Source organism: Somniosus microcephalus, chromosome 16, assembly GCF_052327205.1.
Source record: "Somniosus microcephalus isolate GS21.2 chromosome 16, FLI_Smic_1.0, whole genome shotgun sequence".
Taxonomy (NCBI): Eukaryota; Metazoa; Chordata; class Chondrichthyes; order Squaliformes; family Somniosidae; genus Somniosus; species Somniosus microcephalus.
In genome coordinates, this window is record NC_141002.1 from 24,785,125 (window position 1) to 24,809,577 (window position 24,453).

Consider the following 24,453-nt stretch of genomic DNA (forward strand, 5'->3'; position numbering starts at 1 on the left):
AATATAGCTTCATTAATGAATTTGTTTTAAATTATCAATTCATACTGAGAATTATAGTTTCTCCCCTTCCCCTCCAAAGTACCACAAATACACCCACTCCTCACATCATCTATCCAGTTATGCCACCAACATTGCCATCGCATTGTATCCACAAAATCTGCTGGAATCTGAGCATGCTAATTAAAACTATAGTTTCCACACTGCTAATTAGCATCGCAGAAGGATGCAAAATGTGCTAGGCCCAATGAGAGAGAAACTTTGATCGCTCATCACCCTGTGGTGGAACTGTACAAGATGATACAACATATCTTCAGTGTACAAGCCTAGAAATTTGTCTACTACTTGGTTCTGTGGTACATATCACTCCTCTATAAACCCGAGCACATACAAGACGCTGCTGCTCGTATCCTAACTCGCACAGTCCCATTCACCCATCACCTGTGTGCTTGCTGACCTACATTAGCTCCCGGTCCCCAAACGCCTCGATTTTAAAATTCTCATCCACGTATTCAAATCCCTCCATGGCCTCACCCCTGCCTATCCAGCCCCACAACCCTGCGAGATCTCTGCGCTCCTCCAATTCTGGCCTCTTGTGCATCTCTGACTTCCTTCGCCAAACCACCGGCAGTCGTGCCTTCAGCTGTCTAGGCCCTAAGCTTCTGTAATTCTCTCCTTAAACCTCTCCTCCGCCCCACCTCTCTCTTCATCTTCATCCTTAAAACCTACCTCTTTAATCAAACTCTCTGATTACACCATCTGTTGGGATGTTTTACTACGTTAAAGGCGCTATATAAATGCAAGTTATTGTTGTCGACATCATGTTGATCAATTGTCTTTTTTACCCACCAAGAGCAAGGGAATGGTGTGTGAGATATTTAAGGGTTTTTCTGTACACTCTGATGTTGCATTACTGTTGAGCACAGGACAGAGAAAATGAATGTCCTGTCTAAAATTTAATTTCACTTTCCAACTATTTCTTTTTATTGCTCATTGGCTACAATTCCCTGTAATTTAAAAAGATTCTCTCCAAAAGATGGTAATTTTGTTATAAATAGTTCCTAAAATTAATGTGTGAATTAATTCTCCAAAATGAAAAATACTTGTGTAATTGTTGATACCGTTTATCAATGCATTTCCTACCTGTGATGTTAGACAGGGCCAAGGAATCCACAGAATCTCGAACACTTTGTTCTGCCGGCTTTAACTCATTAGTCAGGCATTCCAGCGAGTCTTCGTACCACTGGTTTTGGTCATGTTTGTAGCCCACAGCGCCGTGTTCGATGTCAAGCTCTTGAATCTTTCTACTGCTGGCAGGACCTGGATGGCTGCCGTAGGCTGAATCTCCCAGGTTGTCCTGGGATTGTGCCCAGTACATGTTGGATTCATATTTCTTGCTCACCAAGCCTTGACTATTATGGCCATTCAGCTCCAATTTACTTTTGGCTTCACTGTCTGATATCCAGTGCTCGCACTGCCTGCTGTCTTCATTGGACTGCTGAAAGATTCCCCGATCCCCAAATTTAAGCAGCAGCTGGGTCATGTAATCATCGTGCTCAGCCCATTCTTCATGTTCTTCTGATGCGTCTGGTTCCATCCGGCCCTTCCAGAAGAGATCGTTGCTGAGACTCGCAGCTTGGCTGGAGAGGCTGAGGGCATCCATTTGTTGAGAAAGGGGGTCATCCCCCCTACCAGAGAAATCGGGGCATTTGTAATTTATAGCAGGGGACAGTAGCAGCGACTGCCTACACTGATCTGCGGATTTGCTGCTTTTTCCCATTCGCACGCTTCTCCTGGACTCTCTTGACCGCGCAGACTGGAAGGCAGAGTCGGAGGAGTCTGAAGCGTGTATGTCTTCACCCAGGCTGCAGGCTTTCGAGCAGAAAATTTGTCCTTGTTTTGGGAGGAAAGGACATCCCAGAAGTGAAGTCCTGCACTGAGCACAGCAAAAGCATTTGTCGGTGGCATGCCAATGCTGCCCATCATACGTCATCTGTGCGTGATCGACTCCTGCATTAAATAAAAAAACACTTCACATCAACAAAAGCAACAAACAGTGAGACATTATTTGACTGTTACCTGCAGCTTGTGTGTGTTTCACTTCTAATGTATGTGAGGAAGGGTAGCCACATACAGAGCACATTACTGAACGCTATAAACAAGTAGCACTCTACGGGGTAGAAATTAGTCTGGGCCCCGTTTTCCGTCGCAGACTCGATGCTACACGAACTTTGGGTCTCTCAATATTCTGGGTGAGCTGCCAGCCTGTTGCACCTCCGCCCTTCAGGAAGATTCAATTATGGGCCTCAGGTAATTCCCAGGGGCGGGGTGGGTGCAGAGAGGGGACAAATCTCAGCCGACAGGAGTACAGTGGAGCTCGGAGGAACACTCTACAAATATCCTGGCAACACATTAAAGTCTTTTTGAAAAAAGAGCTTACTTGTTTGTTGTCAGCAGCTTGTTGGGCTGCAGCAAACTTTTTTTGTTATTCGTTCCTGGAATGTGGGCGTCGCTGGCAAGGCCAGCATTTATTGCCCATCCCTAGTTGCCCTTGAGAAGGTGGTGGTGAGCTGCCTTCTTGAACCGTTGCAGTCCGTGTGGTGAAGGTACTCCCACAATGCTGTTAGGGAGTTCCAGGATTTTGACCCAGCGATGATGAAGGAACGGCGATATAGTTCCAAGTCAGGATGGTGTGTGACTTGGAGGGGAACTTGGAGGTGGTGGTGTTCCCATGTGCCTGCTGCCCTTATCCGTCTAGGTGGTAGAGGTCACAGGTTTGGGAGGTGCTGCTGAAGAAGCCTTGGCGAGTTGCTGCAGTGCATCTTGTAGATCGTACACATTGCAGCCACGGTACACCAGTGGTGGAGGGAGTGAATGTTTAAGGTGGTGGATGGGGTGCCAATCAAGCGAGTTGCTTTGCCCTGGATGGTGTCGAGCTTCTTGAGTGTTGTTGGAGCTGCACTTATCCAGGTAAGTGGAGAGTGTTCCATCACACTCCTGACTTGTGCCGTGTAGGTGGTGGAAAGGCTTTAGGGAGTCAGGAGGTGAGACACTCGCCGCAGAATAAATAGCCTCTGACCTGCTCTTGTTGCCACAGTATTTATGTGGCTGGTCCAGTTAAGTTTCTGGTCAATGGTGACCCCCCAGGATATTGATGGTGGGGGATTTGGCGATGGTAATGTCAAGGGGCGGTGGTTAGATGCCCGAAGGCCTGGGGCCTGCTCCGCTCAGTGCTGACTAATATCTCCAAGGGGTCCTTAAACAAGCGTTTGTCCCCTCATTATCATATTCGAGGAGCCTACCGCCTGTTTTAGACATTCACCTGGGACACCAAAGAAATAGGGCCCATGATTTAGCAGCGGGACCAATGCCTGCGCAGATTGGGCGATGGCCATCCCACTGCTAAATTGATATGCTTTGTGCCTGTTTTACACCTGTAATGCATACCAATTTCTACTCCCACATTGCTGAAGCTATCCTATCCGGCTGAGGCAATCCACCACTGGTCAGGGTAAGCAATATGACACAACCAAAGTTTGGCTTCTGATCATTTTATTGCCTTCTAACAACCATCCACAGACTTTCGAAGAAAGTGTTCAGCTGCAAAACATGCACATATTTCTCACTTGCTAGACTGATGTCTGTGATAAAGCTTCACCTAAGCTTGTTCATTACCAATTGCTTAAAAAAAATTCAAAACGTAGGCTAACGTTTACAAATCTGAAACAGAAACTGGTAATGATGTGTGGATATCCTTTTAAAAAAAACTTGCAATTATGGGTTTTCAAATTGCAGCTGGGCATTACAGTATATAAGAAAATGAAATACTGGATTACCTATATGATCCCCACACGCTTCACAATATTCTGCGTATAGACTCTCGAAGCAGCTACAACAGTATGGGCGTCCATCCTTCATAATATACCTCTGTCCACCCAGGATAGTTTCACACTCAAAACAGCAGAAGTGCTTCATGTGCCAGTGACGGCCTTCTGCCTCTGTGCATTCATCGGCAAAAATAATCTGAAATTCCAGAAGAACGCTTTGTTAGGCAAATGTCCAAATCTCTTAGGTGCCTCATGGATATCTGCAGTTCATATTTAAACTGTAGTGTAAATAAATATTCTGTTTTTTAAAAAAAAAGACAGTGTCTCTTTTGTAGGTTCTTAGCAACTAGATTAAGAATGCATAAAAGTGTTCTGCTAGCTTCTAGCTAAATATTAGTCAGAGGACACAAGAGTACAGTATTCTGCTCGATCACACACTTAAATCACATCTAGGAGTTAGTAACCAATAGTCCATAGCTGCATACTCTGAAAAACAGTTATTTGTAGATTGTCCTATAAGAACTCTGTGTTCCTCCAACTTTGGCCTCTTGTACATCCCGATTTCCATCGCCGCACCATTGGAGGCCGTGCCTTCAGTAGCCTAGGCCCCAATCTCTGGGATTCCCTCACTAAAACTCTACACCTCTCTACCTCTCCCTCCTCCTTTAAAGATACTCCTTAAAACCTACTTCTTTGACTAAACTTTTGGTCACCTGTCCTAATATATATGCTTAATGAGGCTTGTTGTTACATTTTTGCCTGATAACGCTCCTGTGAAGCGCCTTGGGACATTTTACTACGTTAAAGGTGCTATATAAATAGAAGTTGCTGTTGTTGTTGGTGTGAATTCCTAGTGAAATCGTTTTTTCCACACAGGCATCTGGCGTACACTAAGTAAAAAGTAAATTATGCTTGAATTTATATAATGCCTTGTTTTGAAATGCTATTGACAATCAATTACTTTTTTTGGACTGCAGTGCTGTTGTAGGCAAATGCAGCAGTAAATCTGTGCCAGCAATGTCCCACAAACAGCAATGAGATGAATGACCAGTTCATTTTTTTCCCTCTCTCCGCTCTTGACTGAGGGAGGAATGTTTGGCCATGACACCGGCAGCACTCCCTCCTCTCATGTTGATCAGTGGCACGAGATCTTTTATCGCCCACCTGAACTGTCAAATAAGACCTAGGTTTAAAAAGTTGACTGTCCTTTCCTACCAGCTCCTGACATGCAGGTCTCTCACAGCCGGAAGCTGACGCAAGAGTAAACTTGCCTGACTTGCCACGGTCGGCGGCCGAGGTGTACTGTCCATCGCTGAAGACCTCAAGCGGTGCTATCTATTACTGCAAACTGAGAATTCCAATAACGTGTTGTATCAAAAGGGCGTGAAGCGCAATTCTAGAGTTAGCCCAATATTCGTTGGAAGGTTTCAGGTTTTAGATCATTTTGCCTTGGAAGGCCAGAAATACTCTCCCCCTGCCTCAGCCACTGAAGGCAATGTGTAGCTGAGCCACACCAATCTGTAAGGTCCCAGGTACAAACCCCGCTGCTCGACTGGGGGAGGCTGCTGCAGTAGCAGTCAGTGCCCATGGATTAGGGAGGGGGAAAACCAACCAACCAACAATCTTGTTCTCGATCGTTGTCTGGAAACCCCCGGCTCCTGCTGATTTCTTCTCGTGGCAGGCGACATCACAGTCAAGTCCAACCCCAGCCTCGCCCAGCGGGAGTAGCTGAATAACCATCAGGAGTAGGAAGCCTATGCTGATTATTTTTTACCCCCTCCTTAACTCAAGGGCATTGTAGCCAATTGTATTGCAGCTCCTGCTAAGATGGGTGAACGTAGCACAGAGCAGAGACTGATTCTGACACGTTCTTGTACCGATTGACTCAACTACCCTTCAAATAAACTCGCTGAGCCACCTCCACCCCACTCCCGATTTATATTACTATTACCAACCAAGTACCATAAAAATTTTATTACCGAGATATCTTCACTGCTTTCCTCCCTCAGCCTCTGCACCGAACGACTTCTCATCCCGGTGATTTCAACCTCCATCTCAATTCATCATGCTGTCTCTCCTCTGAGTTCACTACCCTCCTATCCTCCCTTAATCGCTCCCTCCATATAAACTCCCCAACCCATATTCACGGCCACCCCTTCGACCTTGCCATCTCTCGTGTCAATCGCAGATAAGGCCATCTCTGACCATTTCCTCGTATCTCTCTCCACCCACATCCCCCTTCCAACCACCCCCCAACCCTACTTCTGTGTCTGCCCCTGGAAAAAAACTCTCTTACAACTGCACTTATGAAATCCCAACTGTCCAGCTTTTGGCCCTCCATTCACCATGACATTTCTGCAGCTACCAATCTGCTCAACCACACCCTCACCACTACCTTTGATGCCCAAGTCCCTATTAAAACAATTACTCTCTCTCACCCTTGCCATTCCCCCTGGTATGACCCTCATTTTCGCTCCCTTAAATCCAAGGGACGCAGACTTGAACGGATATGGCGGACAACTGGTTTAGCCATTCACCGCCAGATCTGGCTGGACCACATAAACTAGTATCAGGTCCTGCTCTCGTCTGCCAAAATTGCTCACTATTCCAGAATCATTCTGGAATGCAAAGCTAAACCCCGGCTTCTATTCTCCACTGCTAACCCTCTTAAACCCCTCTCCCCGGTCTCCTCCACCCTTTCCCCGACAACAAGTGTGAGGAGCTCATGGACTTCTTTGTCTCTAAGATTGAGACCATCCGTTCAGCTGCCTCTGCCACTTTCCTTCCTTCCCAAGCCCACCGGGCCAAACTTCCTCTAAGGTTCCCCCGTGCCCTAGCCCTGAACTCGCATCTTTCTCCAGTTCCTCTCCTCATGACCTCTCTGCACTCATCTTGTCCATGAGACCCACTTCCTGTTCCCTCAACCCTATTCCCACCAAACTGCTGACCACCCAACCTCCTTTTCTGGCTCCCAAGTTAGCTGACATTGTTAACGGTTCTCTCTCAAAAAAAACCTTGACTCCTCCGTTATTGCAAACTACCGCTCCATCTCTAACCTCCCTTTCCTCTCCCAAGTCCTTGAACGTGTTGTCGCCTCCCAAATCTGTGCCCATTTTCCCCGCAATTCCATGTTTGAATCCCTCCAATCAGGTTTCCACCCTTGCCACAGTACCAAAACAGCTTTCATCAAAGTCACAAATGACATCCGTTGTGACTGTGACAAAGGTAAACTATCCACCTGGTCCTTCTTGACTTGTCTGCAGCCTTTGACACAGTTGGCCACTCCATCCTTCTCCAATGCCTCTCCACCGTCATCCAGCTGGGTGGGACTGCCCTCACCTGGTTCCATTCTTATCTATCTAATCATAGCCATGGTGTGGAGATGCCGGAGTTGGACTGGGGTGGACAAATGTAAAAAGTCACACAACACCAGGTTATAGTCCAACAGCTTTATTTGAAATCACAAGCTTTCGGAGCGCTGCTCCTTCTTCAGGTGAAGTGGAGAAATGCATAAAGACACAGCTTATATAGTCAGAGAATCATGTCAGATGTTTACAGGTAACCTTTCCAACTGCCATTAATAGGCGGTCATAGCCAGAGAATCACCTGTAACAGTTTCTCTTCCTGCTCCCGCATCGTTACCTCTGGTGTCCCCTGGCCCCCTCCTATTTCTCATCTACATGTTGCCCCTTGGTGACATCATCCGAAAACACAGCGTCAGTTTCCAGGTGTACGCTGATGACATCCAGCTCTACCTCACTACCTTTTCTCTTGAACCCTCCACAGTCTGTAAATTGTCAGACAGCTTGTCCGACATCCAGTTCTGGATGAGCAGAAATTTTCTCCAATTAAATATTGGGAAGACCGAAGCCATTGTTTTCGGTCCCTGCCACAAACTTCGTTCCCTAGCCATTGACTCCATCCCTTTCCCTACCATCTGTCTGAGGCTGAACCACACTGTTCGCAAACTTGGTGTCATATTTGACCCTGAAATGAGCTTCCGATCATATAACTAAGACCGCCTATTTCCACCTCCGTAACATCGCCCGTCTCCGCCCTTGCCTTAGCTCATCCGCTGCTGAAACCCTCATGCATGCCTTTGTTACCTCTAGACTTCACTCTTCCAACACACTCCTGGCTGGCCTCCCACATTCTACCGTATGTAAACTTGAGGTGATCCAAAACTCGGCTGCCCGTGTCCTAACTCGCACCAAGCCCCATTCACCCATCACCCCTGTGCTTGCTGACCTACATTGGCTCCCGGTTAAGCAACGCCTCGATTTCAAAATTCTCATCCTTGTTTTCAAATCCCTCCATGGCCTCGCCCTTCCCTATCTCTGTAATCTCCTTCAGCCCCACAACCCCTCCCCCTCGAGATATTTGCACTCCTCTAATTCTGCCCTCTTGAGCATCCCTGATTATAATCGCTCAACCATTGGTGGCCATGCCTTCTGTTGCCTAGGCCCTAAGCTTAGGAATTCCCTGCCTAAACCTCTCCACCTCGCTACCTCTCTTTCCTCCTTTAAGATGCTTCTTAAAACCTATCTCTTTGACCAAGCTTTTGGTCACCTGCCCTAATTTCTCCTTATGTGGATCGGTGTCAAATTTTGTGTCTTTTAACACTCCTGTGAAGCCCCTTGGGACATTTTACTACGTTAAAGGTGCTATATAAATACAAGTTGTTGTTGTTTTATAAGTGCTTTTAATTTAAGACCTGTAGCCAATACTCAGTAGAAATTGTGTATGTGGGCATGGACGGTGTTTAGAGTTGAAGTTTGAGCGTTTACAGTAAGGCTATAATTTTTCCAGTGCTGCAGTGGGAAATGATGTGGGGTCTCACGGAAATACATTGTGCAAGAGGAGCCTACAGAACCTTAGACCTATTCTTGCTGGCGGATTCGCATCTCAGCCATCCCTGGAATCTGAAACTCTGACCACAAGAATCTAAATCAATCTTCCTACAGTGCCAGCTGTGGCTTAGCGGCTGTGCTCTCGCCTCTGAGTCAGTAGGACATGGGTTTAAATCCCACTCCTGAGACTTGAGCACAGTATCTAGGATGACATTGTCGGAGGTGCAGTCTTTAGATGAGACGTCAAAATGAGGCCCCATCTGCCCGCTCAGGTGGATGTAAAAGCTTCCATCACACAATTCGAAGAAGAGCAGGGGAATTCTCCCTGGTGTCCTGGCCTAATATTTATCTCTCAGCTAATATCACTAATGCAGATTGTCTGGTCATTATCTCATTGCTGTTTGTGGGAGCTTGTTGTGTGCAAACTGGCTGCCGCATTTCCTACTTTGCAACAGTGACTACAATTCAAAAGGCATTCATTGGCTGTAAAGCACTATGGGTTGTCCTGAGGTTGTGAAAGGCACTATACAATTGCAAATTCTTTCTTTTCTTTCTTACATACTGTGACAGCGGCCCACTTAAATGTCACACATTCATCTCCCTGTCATTATGGAAAGAGAACGGCTTTCAAGAAGGACAGAAGAAAGAAAGAAAGACTTGCATTTATATAGCGCCTTTCATGACCACCGGACATCTCAAAACGCTTTACAGCCAATGAAGTACTTTTGGAGTGTAGTCACTGTTGTAATGTGGGAAATGCAGCATCCAATTTACGCAAAGCAAGCCCTAACAAACAGCAATGTGATAATGACCAGATAATCTGTTTTTGTTACATGGATTGAGGGATAGATATTGGCCAGGACACCAGGGATAACTCCCCTTCTCTTCTTCAAAATAGTGCCATGGGATCTTTTACGTCCACCTGAGAGAGCAGACGGAGCCTCGGTTTAACGACTCATCTGAAAGACGGCACCTCCGACAATGCAGCACTCCCTCAGCACTGCACTGGAGTGTCAGCCTAGCTTTGTGTGCACAAGTCTCTGGAGTGGGACCTGAACCTACAACTTTCGGACTCAGAGGCGAGAGTGCTACCCACTGATCCACAGCTGACACAGCCATTGAGCATTAAATTGTCACTTCAGTAATACACCTCATCTCACCTCATCGCAGGCAGAGCAGCGGGGTTTCAGAAGTTCGGCGTGGTGTCTGCCGCAGTGGATTTTCCCGTCTTGGTAAAAGTAGATAAGATCAACGAGGAGCTCCTGGCAGGTTGAGCAGACAAAGCATGCTGGGTGCCAGCAAACAGCGGAGCCAGCCCTGGAAACGAATATTGCGACTTCGCCTCCATTTATCTTCTCCTCGCACTGGAAGATACAATCAGGAGAGGGGGGAATTAGAAATCGCACTCCTGGTCGGGCTCCTGCAACATTGCATTGATGCCCAGATTTAATGATCTCAAGATTTATTAGGAGCCAAAAACGAAAGCAAAAACTGTAACAAGTGGACCAAGATAAACACAGAACATGGCTTGTCCAGAGTCACATCAGTAGTTTTACCAGAATTTTCCTGTTATCACAGTGGTTTCAACAAGGCCAGTCAATTGCCTGTGATTTACATTTTTGTAAGCACCAAGGGTTTTACACCAAAACCAACGATCTTTAAAAGCCCATTTACAGTGCCCACAGGGACCAATACCTGTTTTTCACATCTGCAGCTTTAAAGAATCGGAACCACACACCCCATTCTTCTCTGGTGTTGAATGGCACTCACCAGCCCTCAATATGGCTCGTTTCTGTGCAAGGTTTGGGAGAGATAAGCAGTCTAAAACAGCACATCAGGAAGAAGAATGCCTACACGCCAGACTATGGAGGGTTTCTCCTTGAGTAGAGACATTGGACCTGGTATGTGGAAGTTTACAGTCAGGCTGCATTCCTGCAACAGTCAAGAACAGCCTTCTCTGATCTGTGTCATTACAGAGCAGCTCTGTCAGCTGATAGGAAACTTGTCAGGTTAGTGACACACATGGTGGTGACATTGTGCAATTTTGTTTAAAACCAAATGAAGGTGTTGTGACGGTCATGTCAATCCCAGAATGACTATTCTTTTAAGCAGTAAACGAATGCTGAAGTACATGTTTTACACATTACTAATTACTGAATCAAATTCAACTCTTACTTGACTTCAATCATTCTTTTAATTTTACAAAAATCTTCCCTGTGTGTGGGATTTGATGTACGTTATTAAACCCCTCATTAATGCATTAGTGGTATTATACATGTCTATGAACTACCTATTAAACTGCTGTTGCTTGAAAGGAGTAATAGTCGCTTATACCAGTTTAGTTTGCACAAGCCATGTAATGTTCAGTATTTTAATTCCAGTTGTGAGAATTAAGCAAGTTGCTGTGTGCTTTCATTGAATATGCTTCCCACAGTGAACACAGCAATTTCATTTTTCTGCCAATTTTCTCTCCTCTTCTGAAGGTGTTGCCTCCTTGCTGGGATATGGATGTACATTTGCCAGTCACAGTTCGATACCTTGTGTCAAGTGACCATTATTCTTGGTGTGCATAGCTATTCAGCCATAGGGACCATTACAGACGAGCCCAATTCTGTCCTCACCAGATTTCCACTGCCCATCCACTTCCATCAGGAGTCATTGGAAAGCGATCATTGAAAAACCTAGTTGAATTTCTGTTCCCCTCGCTCCCTAACCCAGGGACACAATTGTAGCATTTCAGCTGAGATCAGATAACTCAGCATAGAGCGTAGAGTGAACCTAGCATGTTCTTATCTCTATGGCTCAGCTACTCACTGGGTAAGCTCAGTGAACCATAACAAGATATGAGTATGATCAATCCTACTGAGATTCTCAATAATGAACCTTAACTGGTGCAATACAACAACAACGTGTGTTTATATAGCGCCTTTAATGTAGTAAAATGTCCCAAGGCGCTTCACAGGAGTGTCATAAAACAAAATTTGACACCAAGCCACATAAGGAAAAATTAGGGCAGATGAAAGTGGTAGGTTTTAAGGAGCATCTTAAAGAAGGAGGTAGAGAGGCGGAGAGGTTTTGGGAGGGAATTCCAGAGCTTAGGGCCTTGGCAGCTGAAGGCAAGGCCACCAATGGTGGAGCGATTAAAATCAGGGATGCTCAAAAGGTCAGAATTAGAGGTGCGCAGATATCATATGGGGTTGTGGAGCTGGAGGAGATTATAGAGATACAGAGGGGCGAAGCCATGGAGGGATTTGAAAACAAGGATGAGAATTTTAAAATCGAGGCGTTGCTTAACCGGGAGCCAGTGTAGGTCAACGAACACAGGGGTGATGGATGGGTGAAGAGGAATTGGTGCAAGTTAGGGCATGGGCAGCCGAGTTTTAGAACAACTCAAGTTTACGTAGGGTAGAACGTGGGAGGCCAGCCAGGAGTGCATTGAAATAGTCAAGTCTACAGGTAACAAAGACATGGATGAGGGTTTCAGCAGCAGATGAGCTGAGGCAGGGTGGTGATGAGCGATGTTACGGAGGTGGAACTAGGCGGTCTTACAGTGTGAAAATTAAGTCATTTTATTTTATAGTACATTTGTTTTAATTATGGATTTTCACCACAGGTTTGATTGGGAAAATCAGTGCAAAACTGAACCATACAAACCAGAAGGTGCCTGGTTCAGTGACAGTGGAGATGCTACAATTTCCCAGCGACCCCAGGGATTGTCGGGAGAGGACGGGATTGGGCCCGGCTGTGGCGCCTTCAAGGGTTGGAATGCCTGCCAATGTCAGGTTGATTGGCTCATAATGACCACTTGTGATGGTTGGAACCAGCATGAATCGGTGGCTTCAGGAAAGGAGATAGAGAAAGTGAATATAGTGCTTGTCTGGTAACTGCTTCCTTGTACCTGATCACAAGCTGTATGCATTACGGCTCTTGGTAGCTGTTTGATAGTTCCTCTTCCCAGTGCCTCTTTCTTCCTCTGGGCACTAAAGAGCTGCAACTCTTTCTTTTCTTCCTCGCTCAATGACTGGCAGTAACGCACCTAAAAAAATACATAAGTAATGTTTTATTATCTTTCTGCAGCTACCTATAACCTGTAACATTTAAACCGGTTCTGAAGCACTTAACTCATAAATGTAGTACAGTACTAGACTAGTCTTTCATGGGTCCACACTAATTGCGGACGAATCAGATCATCATTGGGGGGGGGGAATATCAATTCGGTTTTGGGAGCCATGACAGAGTCCAGTCTTCTCCCATCCATGAAGCCCCCATTTTACCAACTCTGCCTGATTTCTGCATCCTCCTGTACCCACACTCAATGCTCTAGCTCCCCTTCTTTGCCTCCCTTGCATGTGTGTTATGGGCAGCTTCAGGATTCACTTTGTCCAGCTCCGCACTCCCACCACTGTTGTCAGCTCCACACTCGCCAATTCATCCTTTCCGAGCCCCCTCGCCCTCCATTTTCCAAGTCGGAGGCACAGTGAGGTGGTGCTGTAGAACTGGAGTTGTTTTAAGCAGGTGTACAGGACAACACAACAATATGATGTGAAGTCACTTACCAACTGAATTTTTTTTAGGGTACCTAGCCTTTAGTTTTTCTCCCCTGCGACCAAAATGTAGGCCAGAGACCTGCTTTCAGGCCTCTACCAGTGTGACTCTGAATTGTAAATCTGGAGACGTGCGTAAGGATCTGCAGAGGACTAAAATTCCCCCTGTGCTAAAGTGCCTCACTTCCACTCATCACTCCCCACAGTGGCCTTGGTAAGACAGACAGAGAGCTCAGTGAGGTAACCTCTGCTACTTTGTGACATTTGATGCTGGTGGTCTATTAAGGTAAACCCTTCAGTTATCAAATTTGTAGAATCTTAAACTCCCTCGATCACCTTGTGATTGTAAAAGTGCTACAGACCAGAGGGTCCCAGGTTCAATCCCCAGTCAATGCCGAGTTAAGTGCTCTCAGCCGGGTTGGCGCTGAGGCACCACAATTGGCCTCAGTATCCTGGGCTGGGGAGGAAAACCAAACCAGGCAGGGTTCTCAGTCCTGATCTCCATCCAGTGACTCCTGGGGGACAGCGGTCAAGTAAGGACAGGATTGGGCTCGCCTTGAATGCCCCCCCACGGTTCACGAGCCTGCCAACACTCAATGTCTAAAGCTAAACTCACACAAGAGGAATGGCCCACCTATGCAAGGTAGCAGAGGGCTCTTCGTGGCATCGGAACCGCTCCCCAACAACAGTCAGCACAGGATGGGAGAAAACATTGTACAAATTAAATGTCACACTTTTTGTGGGGGAAGAGGAGGTGGATAGTTCCATTGGAAAAAATTAACAAAATATTGTATTCTTAAAATAAAAGTTTACATTATGCAGAAGTTTCCTCTGGTTGCTGTATGCTAATGACATCTTAAACCTAGCAGGAAAGTTTCCTCTGATCACAACTTCTAATAAAACTGTTCTTTTATGAAATAGAGACAGTGGACAGAGGAAATCTTTCTACTATTGTTCAACAAAGCTAACACAAAGCAACTAGGGGAAATCTTATCTCCTCTGTACTAGACGATCAACTGTGTGGTTTTACAAATCAGTAAATAAAGGGTTTGTTGTGACAATGCTTACAACTTTATATACAGTATTAATATTACTAGGGTGTTGCTGACACATAGTAGATTAGGTTACTAATGCAAATGCCTACTTAGAAATTCTAGGTAGGATTGAGTGGAAAATACGTGCGATGATATTAGCTCAACAGCAGCTTCTGATTAAAGTGGGACATATGAGCTGTGAATGCGCTTTTCAAAATGTTAACTGCGCTAATACAGGCGGCTAGACAAGAGCTAGATTTAAAAACAGGCAAAGAGGCCCAACCAAAAGACACTTAAATGACTAAAGAAGAAGGACTTTAAATAGAAAGGGATAATTGTTAGCAGCACTTTACAACTTAAGCCCCCTGCCAGAAAGCACATTTCTGTTTTACTACGAGGCCTTTTGTAATTGTGAAATGTGGACTGGATTAAAACATGAGCTGCGGCTTATTTATTCAGGAAAGGGCCCTCCTCTCCAACAACAAGTACGCAGGAACACAATGCCTACTTCAAGTCGCAGAATCTCACTGTTACAAAGCGTCCTGTTTCTCCCTCCTCCACCCCGCCGCAGTAAAGTGATGCTCGGAATTTTAGGCACATGGCGACAGTTAAGAGGGTGGCAACAAACAGCATAAAAGCAACTAGTGTCAAGAAAGTGAAGCTAAATACAACAAACAGAACACAAGGGGAAGGCGACGCTCACTAACAAAAGCACAAGGAATGTTTGCTTCGGAGTAAATAGTTAAACAATTCAGCATGTGCAGGACATACTAATTGCGGGCTTTAGGGATTGGATACCATTCCTACGACAGTTTTAAACTTTTTACACAAAAATCTGGATAGCCACGACAGACAGGAAAGGCAACAGAAAGGGAGTTTGCTTTCCTCGCCCCTGTCTGTAATGGGCCTATAAATACTGAACACCTGGTGTGTGTGAGTGGGGCTTGTGCTTTTTTAATGATTTTTTTTTTTTTTACCTCATTATCGTGGGGTGGTAGTTGGTACAGGAGCTGCTTAATTCTGTGTTTCTCGCCAGGGCTGTTAACATAAGGGACCTTCTCTTCTGGCAGGCATGAGAAATACAGTTGTACCTGTAGTTGGGGTCAAAAAGGAGAATAAATGCACAACTGAAAGCTTAAAAAGTCAGCCCAACAGAGAGATGTCACAATACAAAATGGTTCATTCATTATATCATGCTATCTACAGATTCCATCAGTTTCTGCCATTGGTTGCACATCAGACACTGCGAGCATTCTCATAAAGCAACTTCCAAATGCACCTAGTTATTGACTTTTTTTTTAAAAAACAGGGATTTACGATTTATGGGATTGGTGTGATGTTACACTGAACAGGAGTCTGACAGGATTTATGTTCTTTTGACCATTACAAGGACCAGAGATCATTGAAGTCAGCAAAATTGGATTGCTTCAGATATGACCAGTGCCCAACAGCTGTGGAGCTGCCATTCTGGAATGCAATTTGCAGTGACAATTAGGGTATCGTAAATAATGCGCGTTTAATGTGGTTATTACCCCTGCCTGCCCCTTCAAAAGCTGTTTGGGATCGGCAGTGAAAATTTCACAGTTCTGTCAGCAATTACCCAAAAATAACGTGTGAAGTTGCCCAGAAAACAACCACTGCACACAAACACAAGCTTGTCCCACGGGCTGTGCAGATTCAGTAGACTTAAAAGAGAAAAGTGTGTTCGGTTTTCTGATCTCCCACAGGCAAAGCTCATCCAAGCAAGTTGACTTCATTGCTTCCATGTGTGCTTCTGGGCTGTGGCTGAAGAAAATTTCTTCCAGCCTTGGGTTCCAGCCATTATTTTACTAGACACCAGGTTCGCTGACTGTACAGCCACTAATTTATTACAGTAAAGCATCTGGCGTGGGGCTATTCTAATCAAAGGTAATGGCTGGTAATTGGAAATAATTATTTGCAGGTCAAATGAGAGACTAGCCATAAAATGGGGCTCTATAGTTGAACACCTCCCAACTGGGGGTCTCCAAACTGACTCTTGTGCAGAAAAATTAAGGAGATACCTCCTACACAGGATCAAAAGTCAGCAGCACTCTGCTGGGAGAAGGGAGTGGGCTAGAGAAGAAGTTAATCTAAACAGGCTGAGGATGGTACGATTATTTCCCCTTCAGTTTTAAAATGGGATTGTTCTTATTCGAGACCTTTAGCCCAGATGGAGCCGACAACGTTACTTCTCGACATTTCCTGCCCTAGCACAAAATGTATTATTTCCCATCGCTTCTGTGGGACCTTCCTTAATTTTGGGGAGCTATGTTAGGAGTACAGTTCACATGATTTAATGAGATCATGCTTAATGAGGAAATTCCTTTATTTAAGGGAGTTTTTTCTCTCTCACACATTTCAATCAATTCCCAAGACACAACATATTTTTATTAGAACTTATGAACATACACACACACAAAATTAAAACACACCTATGTAAGTATTAACCAAAAGTTAATGCACAATTAATGTAGCAAAACACTGAAGTGTAACTCATAAATCTTCACAACAGATGAATATGTTGAGCCTCTGCGCTTAATGGAGGTGATCTGATATGGGACCATTGATTTCAACTGGGGCACCTCGAATTAATAGGCTTCAGCTGTACTAATAGAGAGCATGATGTTCATGGAAGAAGGACAATCTGCACGCAGGCATGTGGGAGGAAGGATGACAAATGAGGCTGGGGGGGGGGGGGGGGGGGGGATGGACTGAGAAAGCAGCACTGGTCGGTTTCATAAAAAGTTGGCAAGCACCGCTTTCAATAGAAAAATGTGTTATAAAAAAGTTACCCGAATCTGCATCTACACTGTCAAACAAGCCTGCCCAAAGAGAGTAACCAAATAATAAAAAGATGCATGTATTTCATTAAGAACTGCATAGATATACTTTATATAGAACATAGAAATAAGAGGAGTAGGCCATGCGGCCCCTTGAGCCAGCATCGTCATTCAATAAGATCATAGCTGATCTTCTACCTCAACTCCACTTCCCCGCCCGATCCCCATATCCCATTCATTCCCTTAGGGTCCAAAAAGGTGGGAGTCTATAAAAAGGTACTGCTATACTGTGTGCTGCTTGCACAATATCAGTTCTTGATATCTGCGATATATCGAATCGCAGTTTTCTCCACCGGGCTCTCTCATTAAATATACTGCGCTGTCCCCATCATTCCCAATAAGATCCACTTTTCGTTAATTAACTAGCAATGGAATGCAGATCCACACATAGCTCTCAAATAGAAAGACAAACTTTGGTGAATCTGCCATTTGAAAGTGTTGGAATGCTAACGTTTATAAAACTTGTACATTCACAGACTCTCTTCCCGCAGAATGTATTAGGAATTTGTATCTGATACCAGTTTAGAGAATGGGATTAGGTACTGAAAATGAACAACACCAAGAACTTGTATTTACATAGCACCTTTAATGTAGTAAAATTTCCCAAGGTGCAGCGCAGGAGAATAATCGGACAAAAATTGACACCGAGTCAACAAAGGAAACATTTGGACAGGTGACCTAAAGCTTTGTCAAAGAGGTAGGTTTTGAGGAGTGTCTTAAAGGAGGGGAAAGAGAGCTGGAGAGATGGGAGAGGTTTAGTGAGGGAATCCCAGAAGCTTAGAGCCTAGGCAGCTGAAGCCCATTCAATGATGGGGTGAATGAAATGCGGAGTGGACAAGAGGCCAGAATTTGGAGGCATGCAGAGTTCTGAGTGTTGTAGGGCTGGAGGAGGTTACAGGGATGGGGAGGGGTGAGGCCTTGGAGGGATTTAAACATTGAGGATGAGAATTTTTAATTCGAAGTGTAGAACTTGGCAGTAAATTAGCCTGGCAGTAAATTAGCCTGCTATAATGCCTACTGAGTTACCATTGGCCAATAAGGCACAGTGCTGATGTACAATTCCTTAAATACTCTACTGACTTTTGATAGGAAACAAACCAACTGTCGTCAAGTAACTGGGCCAAGAGGAGAAGAAGTCTAGGCCAGAAGAATTGTGTTGCAGCATTGTGTAGGCAAGCTGACAACTGGCTCAAGTAGAGAAGAATTTGATACAAGAAACATTGTCAGCAGAACTGTTCAGAATTGGCCACTTCTTCACCAGTTATAAATAACATGTGACGGGAACTTCCTTTAGTTAGGATGCTATATCCAGAACAATAAATTGCATTACATTAAAATATAACTATATAAATTCACTGCCATGAAAAAAAATGAATTTAATAATATGCTTTATGGATTTTTCCATTGTCTCAGTTTTTAACAAAATCACCAGCAATTTGCTTTTTTCCTTTTGTGCTAATTTTCTTCTCCATTTACAGATGTCTGAGAGCAAGGGATCCACCGCCACAGCGGAGCGAAAAACTCACAACTACCAGAAGTGTTACTCCACGACTGAAAACTCAACGATGCCCATTTAAGCACTCAGTAGGCCAACTGAATACTGCCAGCTTATCCGAATAAAATAAGGTTACTGATTTGGAGTGATGTTTAGGCCTAGCATATCCAATTAGTAACTTTTAGGTTTTGAGAATCTGGCACAAGCTCTTTGATCTACCAGTGAATGGGGGGGAAAAAACATTCTTCGACTTAAACGGTTCTTTTTGCAGTGTGCGAATAGGATAAATTAAAAGTTGTCCTGCAATATAATTAACTGAAAAGTATCCTTAAAATCCATGACAGAATTGCTGCTGAAACCTTGAATAGCTGATTGAGACCTGATAGAAAAAACAGCTCTCGGATAACCTATGACATTATTGTAATATTGACGTTTTATGGCTACAGTTTGAACTCACCAGTGGAAATCTGCTAATCTGAAATACTTTAAAAACTAACAAACTTGCTTAAAAGCAGCTACCTCCATTGTTGACCCTACCAAATAAAAATCTCTGAAACACGTGCCCAATCTTCAAACGCTACACTGCTCTGCAATAAGCCTTTATCAGTGCTTGTGTGCTTGATTAAGATTTTTAAAGAAGCTTACTTAAACTGAGTGAGTCCTTTTGCTGCCAGCAACATATCAATCTCACTTATGTGTTCAGGATTTTATAGGATTACATTTCTGTGACAATAACATTTTTTCCCCTTCCAAGCATTTTACTACGTGCTGATTGTACGGTGCGACATTGTTTCATTAAATGACAGGGCAAGCCTCTGAAAAGTTCACCGTGCAGTTTTAAGATGGGGCACGTCAACATACGTTGTTATTCAGAACCTGTCAATTAGTAAAAGGAACTTGCATCTAAAACAATCACCCCATTTTCAAAAGCAAAGGACCATTAATCCAGGTGCACCTTTACAATACATCAAAAATTCAACAGTGCCTCATTCTTCAAAGTTCATGCCTGATTATTGGGCAATAAATTACTTTCAGAAAAGGTTAGCTGCGCGTGGTGCTTTTCAGTGTACTTCAACACCCTGTCTTTTCACATAAAGCATTCGTTTGAAACATTACCTTTAACAGAAGTCATTTGTTCCGCACAGATTAAGGAAAAGCCAACGGGATATTTAAGGTCCCAGTTTTCATGACGGGAAATGATGACTTTATTTCACTGGGTGCAAATACCCTCCTTTCATTTGCTCAGTAGATTGTAACGGTATAATTTGCAACACACTCTACCATTATATTTTTAGCCCAGCCATTGTGAGAAAGCAGAAACACACATTAACACAATTGCCAACCTTTACCCCATGGAATAAACAGTGGGCACAGCAGGATAGTGTTTTGAAGGTTGGAATAAAAGTTGTTATTTTGAAAGATTATTTTCTTGGGCCATTTGTAGGTGTATAATTATATATACATGATGAAATGTCAGAAATGTACTGAGCTAATTTTCTTAATGTTCTAACACTTGCCAAGAGAGAGATTTTAGCTATTAGTCTTAATTATGGCAAATGATCAAGCTTTAAAAATGCAGCGCATCCTTTAAAATGTTAATGATGATTACTTTTTTTACCTAAGATAAAAAAGACTTAAAAAGATTTAAACAATTAAATTGTTGAGAATGACTGTTATCTCTTGTGATACAGTGTTGTTACTTCCCATTGATATTCAAAGCTCTCCTCTCTCTGCACGCTTTTGCCTGTTCCCTCCTTGCCCACTGAATAGAGTATCATCAGCATGCTTTGTGTTTGGGAAATAAATAACTCGACATTGAGTTCTTTCCCATCAGACAACATGGAATAACAATGGTGGGTGGGGATATGCTATGCAGAAGCTCTCGGGTTGGACCAGTCTTGGCTGCCAGAAAGGAGGGCAGCATTAAGCTGAAGATGGGTACGTAAAGAAGGGAAATAAAAAAAATAAAAGATTTAAGGAGATGGTTTGAGGGGGAGGGGGAGGAAGAGGACTTTTTTTTTTAGATTGCATATGGCCAGAGGCTCTCTCTCACCTCCCCACCTTATCAAATAGTCCTTCCAGAAATTATGCTTGGTATATGTGAGAAAGATTGGGCAGGCCTACCTGTTCTGGCTTTAGACCCGGAGGAACCCATGCATATTCTTCCAAAACACAGCCAGAATCATCATCCGAGGTTGAGCTGCGCTGAAATCCAAAAGTCAGCTTGCTTACTTTTTGCTCCATTTCTAAAGCCATGATGCCACGAGATGGGGTCCAATGGGCAGCTATGATTCAGCACACAACGGTTCTGTGAAGACATAAAGTGCGTGCAGGTTAATAGATTGTAGATTGAGCCAGTGAAAATATATAGAATTGTTTGGATGCAAACAGGCTCGAGTCATCTGTTAAGCAGAAATGGTTGGATATTCCATGATTTGTATGTGGTAGTAAGTGCATTTCCTCTGGAAACTTAGTGTGAGTAAACCCAAGTATTAAAATCTAGATTCAAAATGAACATGCATTGTAATGAACCATACAATTGCAAGAGTTGAATATCTTTTAGAAAGACAGGGGAAGCAGTCCCAGTCTTAATGTGGAACTATCTGGCAACATTTTTGCTTTGGCCTTTAAAATTCTCAACACCTATCTCTTCGACCAAGCCCTTGGTCACCTCTCCTCTCCCCTACAGTAGCTCGGCATCTATTCCATTCTTCCTCTGTGATGCACCTTGGGACCTTTTTATATGTCAAGGGCTCTCTCTATATAAAATGCAAGTTGTTGTCCTCAGCAAACCAGGATGAGTGGAGCATAAAGCAACAGAAACTCGTATCAAGCCCATTGGTACCTCAGTGCATTTTGCTCCAGTGAGTTGACATATGTGGTGCAATATTAATAAGGAACATGCCAAGGGGTTTGTATGAAATTCTTCTTTCAGCTATTTTAATATAAAAGGCATCAATCTATTTATTTTAAATGGTTTAATGACTCTGTTAAAATAGTGGACAGGGGAATCTCATGCAAACATGTTAACGTGCTCCTTACTAATGTTGCACAGTATGATTGCAACTCCCAAGCCTTTCTGCATCCCTAACAAGCAGCAGGCTTTCGTTTGTGAGGTTTGTGTAATTGTTACAATTCACTCCAGATGTACCCTGTTGATTTGCCATATAATATACCAAAACAAGAAAAAAACCTGGTTTGAGTTTCATTGTGATAATGGCTATATCCCATTGCACAAACCTGGAATAAATTGCCCTTTGGGCATGTGTACTTGCCAACGAAATGGCCAAAAACGCTATATTCAGCAAAAAAAGGTTCGTACTGCCTCACCATTTTAGCAGTAATATCATAGATGAAGTACGAAAACTATCCAGCAAATTTTCAGAAATCGAGCATCCATGAGTGCTTTTCTCATCCATTTCAATGGTGAGGGAGACTGTCTTGTGGTACAGAAGCCAAGTTATTATATCAGTGTTTGTCAGCAGCAGTAACGAGAGGGCACAAATTTAATGTAATCACATAAATGATAGGCGGCAATACCCAATTTCTGCAGGCCAGCTGTCCTTTTGTCATTAAATGCTGGCTGTGTTTGATTTGGTACTAACATTTTCTGTCAGGAATGCCCACTGACTTTATCCACACATATTTCACATCCAAGCCCTTACAGTTGGCCTGTTAATGAGACATCTGAGATTAATTCTCTCGCTTACTTAGTTGCAAGCTTGAGCGGAATATTTTTAATACATTCATTTTCACTCCAAGATTCGATAGATTATTTGGTTAGCTAACTGATTGTTGCCTTCAGCACCAGACCTGGTGCAAAAGGTTAGGCTGATTTATAAATCAAAGTCCGTTATCACATGATGATGGTGGTTGTAACCTTGTGACATATCAGCAGATTTGGATTTACTCAGCGGAACAAGCGTTTTCCTTAGAATGTTTGCGATTGCCGTTCTCACGGTTCCTTGTGTGAAGTAAATCTCCCCTCAATTTCTTTTTTTTAAATGCCCAGCAAAAATGTGTTCACGTGTTCCTGTAAGTTGATCCCCAGGCCGCTGTAGCTTCCCCAAAGTACCTGAAGCATGTGAACACTTATCTGCTCCAGACTGTTCCAGGGCAGCCCACCACTTGCCACAGTTGGGCGGCTTGATCCTCAGCTAGCAGGTTAAGGAGGAGGTCCATTTAAGATGAGTGGACGTGCTGCTGCACTTACCAAAGCGAGGGGTTTCAACGCAGGCACATGGAACTCTTTCCCCACCCAATTTAAACCCAAGAGCACTCCCGAGGTCAGGTATCACATATTCAAATGCAAGGTAAAGCGCCCTCTATTCTGCCTCAGCATCACACAAACCCCCGCAGATAAACATCCTCAACCTTTCCCATAGTGACCACCTCTTTACCTTTGAGTGCTCAGTTGTTCCAAATTTCATGCTGCTGAACGCCCAGTGAGATTGCTGAAACAGAGCCTATACCATTGTCAGAGAGGAGACTTTTATCCCATCAGTCTGGGTGGCATTTGAACCCTGGTCCCAAAGGTGAAAAGGGCTGTGTGCTTATCCACAATGTCGCCCCATCACAAAGGGACATGCACTTGACTCTTGAATTGTGGCTTCTGCCTGTCAATTGTGGAGCAGGAGTGATGAAATGAGGGAGGATGAATCAGAGGCTGCCAAAGGGGAAAAAGCTGGGAGAAAAAAAGACAGATATGACAAACCTGTAGAATTGAACACAGGTTTAAGTGTTCTCCTGCTGAGGTTCAGAGTTAATCAAGCAATGCACTCTGTACTAGTTTCATTAACTGACACATAAGTACGATGAGTATCAGATGACACAGAAGATGAACAATAATTGTTTTGGGAATTCCTTCCTGCACTACTTTTCCTCCTCTCCTGAAGTGGCGAGTCCTGCTTGGCTACAGTTCCATGGGCACTGGCAACCCCTCTAGTATCTTTGCCCAAGTAACCAAGTATGAACCTTGACAGTAACATAAGCTATTCATCAAGGAGAGACCTTGTAGCCAGGCCCACTTACTGGGCAGTGATCAAAACCCATCCTTAACCCAGGCTCAATTGTAATGCTACAACAGTTGTTACGGCTGAGATCAGTAAATTCAGCCCAGAGCAGGGATTAAACCTAGAACCAGCCTAGTCTATATGTCCCAGCAATGTACCAAGCAGTGTTTCTATTTTAAAAAAATACAAATCTGTAACAAAAAAACAGAAAATGTTGTAAATACACAGCAAGTCAGCCAGAAGTCATAAATAGAAATGGTGGGTTAATATTTTGGGTCTAACCTTCTCAGAATATTTGCCCACTGACCCAATAGGGCTTACTGTACAACAACAACTTTTGTATTTCATATTACTAGCCTAGGAGTGGTTACTGTGGGAGATCAGCAGAACACTGCAGGAAATCTCCCTGCGAAATCTTCTTACTGGGGTTCCCAAATGATCATTGCTCTGTATGAGCCCAGCCAGTAAGTGACGTGAGGGTATCTGACCACAATGACGGGTGGGGGGGGGGGGGGGGGTGGGGGGCGGAAAATCACCCTCTGAATACAATCCCTATGGCGATGTACCTAACCTCCACTGATAGCACACTGAGAATGCGAACTGGCGTTATGGAGAGTGGTGCCCAGGGAGGCATGCCCTACCAGTTCCAAGTCCAGTCCTGAGGAAGGGCCTCATTATTTCTAGTGACCTGCTGTACTTTGCAGCTTTTTTTTGTCTTCATTAGGGACTGTGTTGGTGGGCTAAAGCTCTGTGACATGCCGCCACTCTAGAATCAGCGGATTTTCTTTTCTTCTTCAGCTTCCGTTGGAACTCGTCTTCTGTAAAAAGACTGC

At 44.0% G+C, this 24,453-nt stretch overlaps 1 protein-coding gene across 8 annotated transcripts in view; it reads right to left on the reverse strand.

Annotated features, from left to right (window-relative positions):
- The window catches only part of prickle1b (prickle homolog 1b), a 249,999-nt gene that overhangs the window by 2,042 nt on the left and 223,504 nt on the right, over nucleotides 1-24,453 (reverse strand). For 6 of the 8 annotated variants that reach the window (XM_086008697.1, XM_086008701.1, XM_086008698.1 and 3 more), the window contains 6 exons: nucleotides 20,733-20,916; nucleotides 15,230-15,343; nucleotides 12,573-12,710; nucleotides 9,835-10,038; nucleotides 3,834-4,020; nucleotides 1,141-2,007 (listed from right to left, as the gene is read on the reverse strand). In XM_086008697.1, the coding sequence (XP_085864823.1) occupies nucleotides 1,141-2,007; nucleotides 3,834-4,020; nucleotides 9,835-10,038; nucleotides 12,573-12,710; nucleotides 15,230-15,343; nucleotides 20,733-20,864 (1,642 nt within the window). In that variant the 5' untranslated portion in view covers nucleotides 20,865-20,916. The remainder of the gene's footprint in view (nucleotides 1-1,140; nucleotides 2,008-3,833; nucleotides 4,021-9,834; nucleotides 10,039-12,572; nucleotides 12,711-15,229; nucleotides 15,344-20,732; nucleotides 20,917-24,453) is intronic. The other 2 variants (XM_086008703.1, XM_086008704.1) reach the window with 1 other exon arrangement.